This window comes from Triticum aestivum, chromosome 6B (assembly GCF_018294505.1).
Source record: "Triticum aestivum cultivar Chinese Spring chromosome 6B, IWGSC CS RefSeq v2.1, whole genome shotgun sequence".
Classification (NCBI taxonomy): Eukaryota; Viridiplantae; Streptophyta; class Magnoliopsida; order Poales; family Poaceae; genus Triticum; species Triticum aestivum.
Genome location: NC_057810.1, coordinates 725,519,982 through 725,527,770, shown reverse-complemented (window position 1 = coordinate 725,527,770; position 7,789 = coordinate 725,519,982). Strand labels below are relative to the sequence as shown.

The 7,789-nt window shown below is 46.4% G+C and overlaps 1 protein-coding gene across 2 annotated transcripts; it reads left to right on the top strand.

Annotated features, from left to right (window-relative positions):
• The first annotated feature begins 3,633 nt into the window (after positions 1–3,633).
• Positions 3,634–7,242, top strand: LOC123135245 (uncharacterized). Of its 2 annotated transcripts, XM_044554306.1 has the most exons (5): positions 3,634–3,750; positions 3,893–4,089; positions 4,468–6,017; positions 6,120–6,207; positions 6,303–7,242. In XM_044554306.1, the coding sequence occupies exons 3-5, from the start codon at positions 5,968–5,970 to the stop codon at positions 7,044–7,046; spliced, it is 882 nt and encodes a 293-aa protein (XP_044410241.1). In that variant the 5' UTR covers positions 3,634–3,750; positions 3,893–4,089; positions 4,468–5,967; the 3' UTR covers positions 7,047–7,242. The 2 variants fall into 2 exon arrangements, 1 of the variants encoding a protein (XP_044410241.1); XR_006465871.1 differs by lacking the exons at positions 3,634–3,750; positions 3,893–4,089 and having other exon boundaries at positions 4,152–6,017.
• Positions 7,243–7,789: the final 547 nt, after the last annotated feature.

Below are 7,789 nucleotides of genomic sequence, written 5' to 3'. Positions count from 1 at the left end.
ATGATCTAAGCAGTAATATTCTCCTGCTTATGTAAACACCCAGGTGTACAATCGTGTCGGTAAGACCCTATTACTATTGTGATGACATTCCGGTAACCACCGATGGACGGGAACCTTGCCTATCGGTCTGCCTCGTTCAACGAGTAGGAGAATGGTTCTCTTCGTCCCTCGCCCTTGGTACCGATGTTGTTGTTGGCATAACTGACCGGTTACCCTCTGACATGCCTTGCGTACTTGATCATGCAAGATGTCACCGCTCCTCCTACTTTTAACCCACATGGTGGGCCCATAACCCACAGTTCCACAGGATCAAAACCTGACTCTCCTGTACATCCCCGGTTTCCAAAGATATTCCTCGCGCTTGACTTCTTATGTAACTCATGGGCCACCTGCCAAGTGATCTATTCGGGTATCAGACGCAATACTTATTCTCGTTGCTCAGAACCCCTTTCACCTTCTGATAAGGCATCGAACGCTTGCCTATCGGTTTGAAGCTTCTCACGGTACCTTCTTACTTTGCTCTCGACATCTTCTTAAGTTTCAATTCGAGAGATACTTATGCTTCTTCCCCTGGGTTAATCGTCTAATGCTCGATCTTGTTAGAATCCGACCTTATAGGGTTTTCCCTTCTCACCCTTTCGTAAGTACGGTGAAGATCCTGAAGGAAGGACGACAAACTTCATCATGATGACCTGAAGCAGAGGACTGAAGACATCAATGTAATGGACCGACCCCTTCGAGAAGAGCAACTATGACCGAGAAGAATCGTTAGAATTTCGTAACCAGATCCCTTCCCCTTATAACCGCTCCTAAATCTCGGGACGAGATTTCTTGTAGTGGAGGAGAATTGTGACGCCCGGGTAATTAGGCTACAGTAATCCCATGTTAATGATGCCACGTCACCATGGTTACTGTTGTTAATCTCGTGTTAGTTCAAAATCGATTCGAAATTCAAACTTAAAATAAAGTCAAACGGTAAAGAATTTCAAATATTAAACTAAAATGTTGGGGTGTTGCCAAATAATGCATAGGTAATTATTGTGGAGAAACCACACTTTTATAAAATGTTGAAAGGCTCTAAAGTAATTAAAACAACAGCTATGACAATTAATTAAATGCCTTTTAAAAATACTAATAATGCAAACTATTTTTAATTAGGTGTTACACTTTTTGGGGCAGTAGAATAAATTATAACATTAATTTAGGAGTTATATTTATATTTTATAAAACAGAAATTAAAAGAATAAAATAGAAAATAAAATAGATAAAGAAAAGAAAACAGAAACAAAGCTAAAAAAAGAGAAAGCAACCCCCCTCCCCCACTGGGCTCCGGCCCAGCAGACCACAGGCCCAACTGGGCCAACCCACCAGGCCCAGCCGGCCACTCCCCCCACTCCCCTATTCCACTCCCCCCAGAAACCCGAACCGCCACCGACACCTCACTCCCCCCCGCAAAATATCTCTGCCCCCTCTCTCCCGATTGGATCGGGATCGAGAGGAGGAGGCCGGACATCGCCGTCGCCCGAAGCCGCCCCCGCTGCCTCACCGCCTTGCTTCCTCCCCGACGCGCCCCGTCACCGCTCGCCTTCTCCAGCACCACATTGTCCCCGCCGTACTCGTCGCACTCGGCGCCTTGTCCGCCGTCGCCCGAAGGCCTCCCCATCGATGGACCACCCCGTCGCCGCTACTCGTCAATGCCGCCCGAAGCTCCTCCGCCTCGTTCGTCGCCCCTTCCTCGTCTCCCCCCTCGACGGCTCCACCGAGCCACGCCGACCCCCTACTCGCCAACGTCGGTGAGGGCCACGCCCTCCCCTCTTTCCCCTATCCTTCACGCGCACCGGCGCCGTACTTCACCGCGCCTAGCGCATGCTCACAGCGCCCGGCGACCCCCCCTGCGGCTCTCTGCAACCCGCCGCACACGCTCCCCGCGAGCCCCCGTCCGCGACCCTGCACCCTGCCGTGCCCTCGCAGCGCTCCCGCAACCACCCGCGCATGACCGTCCCTGCCCGACCGCGCTCCACGCCGCACCGGCCGCGTCCCGCTCTCCGCTGACCCAATAACAGTCGTTCGCTCCTCGCCGTGCCAAACCCCCTCCCCCACGGTGGCCTGGCCGCGCCCGCGCCATGGCGCTACTTGGTCGCCCCACTGCCTGCTGTGGTGCTGCTGCCCCAACCCTGCTCGGGTCGCCGCCCGCGCGGCCGCCGGCCACCGGCGCTCGCGCCCGCGAGCCTCGTGGCTTTGCTCCGCTCCACCCCCCGTTAACACGCGCCCGTTAGCGCCCACGCCCGATAAGCCCCCCTGGCCAAATGACAGGGGGCCCCACCCCAGAACGAATTTTAAATAAAAAGAAGAGTTAAAATAAATAAATTAGTAATTAATTAGTTAATTAAGTTAATCAATCCTATTTAACTAATCTAATTAAACTTAATTAACCTAATCACTTAGTTAAACTAATTAACCCTGTTTAATTAACCTGAGACTGACGAACGGGCCCCACGTGCCAAGGTTGACCTAGTCGACCTGTAGACCTGCTGACATCATGCTGATGTCATGCTGACCTAATAATTACCTTTTCTAATTAATTAAAATCTGTTAATTCCAAACACTACAACAAAATTGACATACTGTGACGAAAATCCTCGTGACGATGGTGGACAACGTCACCGAAATGCCTAATGTGTGATGTTCTCGTAGGTGGCGTCACTAATTATCGCAAATAGGTGACGTTGTTCGTCACTGGAATGCCTCGGCCTTTCAGCACACCTGGTTACCAATTTCTGTGACGGTTTGGTCTTTTGCATGACGAACTAGCTAGAGTCACCGAATACTACAAATGTGTGATGGTCATTTTTTGTCATGTAGCGTCTAGCAGTGGGACCCACCAGAGCTAGTTCACGGGTTATTGAGAGGTAGGAGCGATGCATCGGTTTTGGCAGTGGGCCCCGCCATCATTTTTGCAAAGCCTATTGAGGGTTGCAATTATTCTGTTCTGTTCTAATATAAGTAGGTAGTGGCCATGGAAATACTTATGACTATTATATTCTTAAAAAGGGAAAACCTTGTTTTGTTCCTTTTTAGATGGTTATTTTGTTCTTTCTAATACAAATATGTACTGGCTCGACAAAAAAATTAATTGGGCATTAAAAATATAAATTTTACACAATTATTTTTATTCTGCAGTGTCTATGCTGAAAACTTCAACTGGGAGCTTCTGAGCTAATTTTGTTTTGTTCTATCTCAAAAGGTAAAATGGAAATAGGAGAGTCGATGACATCTTACTTTTTTTTTCTTATCTATAAACAGACTGGGCAAAAAAACTTGAATGGGGCGCTCATCAGGTCATGTTGTTTGGTTCTATCTATAAAAGCATAAACTTAATATAGGAGAGTCGATGCAAAAAGGATTGGTACAGGAGTTCGAACCGGCATTAGGAAAGAGTTCGGATGCTATACAAATCGTGCCATCATATTCTTGGACTATACGTTGCCATTAGGAAAGAGTTCGGACGCTATACAAATCGTGCAATAATATTCTTGGACTATACGCCTGGGCGTGTGTGACTATATCTGTAGGGTTTTTTTTTTGAGGGAGACTATATATGTAGGTTAGTTATTTCTTCCCGGGGCATATGTGATTCGATCTGATCGTCTTCTCGGCTCTAGTTAGCGGCGCTTCGCGGCGGGGAGAAGCAGGACGGCGATAGCCGAAGCACGACACAGATCGGTTCCGGCTGGCTGTTGCCAATTCCAAGTAAGTGCATCCACTCCCCTGTACACCTCATGCGGATCCATCTGGCCACCATATCGTACGATGCGTTACAGCGCCGCCGCATCGCACCGGCTACCACACCGCGCCTCCGCCTCTCCCTCTTATCTCCGCTCTTCCACCACAGGCATCGCATTTGCTCGTCGACGACGGGGACAACGTCGCTCGTCCCCAACCTGTCCCCAACTGGCCACCGTCCCATCACCAACTGTGCTCAGAGTTTGCAGTCTATCCATCACCTGACGAAGGCGCAGAGTTTAGACTTGCCAGTGCTCCCGGCTTGGCCCGAACTCCCAAAGCATCAGTCCAGCCGACCCCTGCAAGGTAAAGGTAAATTGTGTGAATGATTGAACTGTTACTTCTGCTGTTGTATTGTCTGTACGAATGTTAGATGTAGCATAGATAGATGCATGGTTTTGCAATGACAGTGAGCATATATATGTTTGTGTACAAGACATGCACAAGTCCGTGGCGTTTGGAAGCCAAGCATATATGCTGTACTTAGGAAAGACAATGTGAAGGAGGTTTTGTTTTACTAAATTCATTGCCTGAGTAGATGTTCTCATCAATCTTGACAGGGTTAAATTTGTGCCCGTTTTGTTGTTTCAGTTTAGTAGTGGGTCCACTAGTTGTGTTAGTAGTAGATTTTGCTTCAATGCGGTGTAAGCATGATTTTGTTAACGGTAAACTATTTTGTTGTAGTGCAATGGATCGAAGCTGGATACAAGGAACGCGTTTCACACCACCATACATGAAAGGTGTCGAAGAGTTTATGGGTCTCGTTCGCCAAAATTTTAGGGAAAATCAGGACATATTGTGCCCATGCAAGGACTGTCTGAATGTGGAACACCGCAGCCAGGCTGAAGTAGAGGAGCACATACTATGCAATGGTATGTCCGTTACATATACAAGGTGGGTCTTTCATGGTGAAGCGGTGAGTGACGATGAAGGTGATAATACAGACGGTGCTGCATATCAATCAGATGATGATGATGACCGTGATGTAGCCAACAGAGGTGATGTTGCGTATATGGTAGATGATATGTTCATGTCTGGAAGGCAAGGCAAGGATAAGCCTAACCTCTTTTCCAAGCTAATGGATGAAGCGAAGAAAGATCTTTATGAAGGATGTAGTGATTTCACACGCCTGTCGTTCATTATTAAGCTCCTCCATATCAAATCATACAACCGGATTACAAATAGAGCATTTAATCAGTTTGCTGAGCTGATTAGTGTGGCGTTTCCACATGCTGATATACCTAAATCATACACTGAAGCTAAGAATGTTCTTAGTGAAGTCGGGCTGGGTTACGAGACAATTCATGTTTGCAAGTTTGATTGTGCATTGTTTTGGGGCCAACATGCCAACAATAGCCATTGTCCTGAATGCGGGACATCAAGATGGAAAGACGAGGTGGGGAGGAAAAAGATACCTCACAAGGTACTTAGGTACTTTCCTATCATCCCAAGGCTTCAAAGATTTTTTGTGTCAAAGGAACAATCAGCAGATGCAAGGTGGCATAAGGAGAAGAGGGTTGCTGAGGCAAATGTTATGAGACACCCTGCTGATGGTGAAGCATGGAAGCATTTTGATAGTGTGTTCGGTTGGTTTGCTAAGGATGCCCGTAATATGAAGCTTGGTATTGCCACGGATGGATTCAACCCCTTTGGAAACATGACGAGTTCATATAGTATGTGGCCTGTTTTTATCATCCCCTACAACTTCCCACCCTGGATGTGCATGGACCAATCTAATTTCATGATGTCTTTGCTTATTCCCGGGAGAAAAGCACCTGGAAAGGAGTTCCATGTATTTATGCAACCGCTGATTGTAGATATGATGAAACTTTGGGTAACTGGTGTGGAAACATATGATGCATTGACGGGGGAACCATTTAATTTGCATGCGGCATTCTTGTGGTCGATTCATGATTACCCTGGACTGGCCACTTTATCGGGCCGTAGCACAAGAGGTTATCATGCATGTGTGCACTGTGATGTGGAGCCTTGCTCTGAGCCATTGAAAAATAAAATTGGGTTTGTTGGGCACCGAAGATTTCTGCCTACTAATCATCCTTACAGAAGAAGCAAACTTTTCAATGGGAAGACTGAGAATAGAGGGAAACCCCAGAAGTTTTTTCAGTTCCTGCAAAAGGTTTTGGGTCATCCAAACTCCATTGTTATCCAACTGAGTATGACCAAATGGTTTGGTATGTGCTTACTAATTGTCCTGAAGTAGAGGAGTACATGGAGTAAGTTCACTTGGCAAGTTGTCATCATCATTAATAGTAAAGTATGTGATTGCCTCTTAGTGAAAATTAATTATAATGATATTTTTTGCTTTATTGTTGTAGGGTTTGTCGAGAAGAAATACGAAGGAGAGGTGTCATTAACATTGAGCACACACTTAAGAAAGAATTCCCTACATGGTTCGAAAAGCATGTAAGTTATCTGTTTATGTCTTTGTTATGTCCATCTTGCATATTTTTAATGTTAATAACTGACCATGTAACTACTGTGTGCGCATCTTGTGACAGATATATACTTTAGGAGAACAACATGTTTCAGCGGATTTGTACTCACTAGCATGTGGGCCAAACAAGCGGATAGTGGTATACTCTGCCTGCAATGTGAATGGTGTTCGGTATCACACCTTTGATCGTGAAAAGAAAAGAAAAACTCAAAATTCAGGAATCATGGTGAAGGAAATTGTCAATAATGTAGAGACTCAGTACTATGGTGTTCTAAAAGAAGTTCTGGAGTTGCGGTACCCCAAAAACAAGCATGGAGAAAGGTCGATCTTTTTGTTTCGTGGTGATTGGTTTGATCTCCATGGCAAGGCGACCGGCATGAAAGATGATGGTTACTTCAAAAGTCTTAATGTTAAGGCGCTTCGATACAAGAAGGATCCTTTCATCTTGGCTTCTCAAGCAGAACAAGTGTTCTACATGGAGGACACAAAATATGGAAAGGACTGGAATGTGGTGCAGACTTTCAGTCATAGACATTTGTACGATGTCCCTGAACTGGAGACAGGCGAGCTCAATGCTACAGATGCATACCAGGAAGAAATGCCCTCGACAACTTCCACTGTGAAGGATATTGATCAGTTGTTGGACACTTATAGCCGTGATGACGAAGAAGGCACGCCTGTTCATGCTAGTATTGTTTACGATCTTCTGAAGGATGACAACAACTATGATGAAGATAGTGGTACTGATGATGATGGACAGGAAGATGGTGCATTGAGTGAGAATGAGCATTCAAGTGATGATGACTAGATCGTGTAATGCATATTTGTACTTTACAAAAGTTTGGCTCTTTTGGGTTCTTTTTATGTTCATTTTCACGTAATACAGTACATACCATGGTTCGGATTTGACACATACATGACTATCTAGATAACTTTACTTTGACATCCAACTGATAGGTGTTTGCAAAACTGCACTAGTGAGCATGGTTTTGAGATTTGCTACAGCCTGCAATGGTACTGCCTGAACCTGAATACATGCTACTGCAGTACAGTTAGATGTCATATGCCTGACCTTAGCGGAGAGATTTCTTTACAGTCATGTGTTCATGTAATGAAAAACTATATAGTACACAGATGATCAAATAATCAACTCCATGGCCAATAAATCTACTCTGTTCCACCCTACTGAAATATATAGAAGACTAGGAGTCGATAGATCAAGAACTCACCCTGCAACATTCTCGCGGGTTCCCCTTTGCACGCGCCTCCTGCAGAACCACCGAGACTGAATCCTTCTCTCGCGCGACCCATGCCGGCTCCTCCCTCCGCCGCATGCATCCTCAAGAGCAGCGGGGGAAGGGGCCGCCGCTGTGCTTCGGACAGCACGCTGTTGCAGAGCCGCCGCCGGCGAAGCAAGCACCCGCAGCTCGAGCAAGAAGCAGCGGGGCTAGGGCGCTCCGCCGAGACGGCGCTCTTTAGGAGCTACCGGCGGCAAGGTGCGGCGGCGGGTCGTTTGGCGCTGATTTGGGGATTCTTTTTGTGGTCAACGGC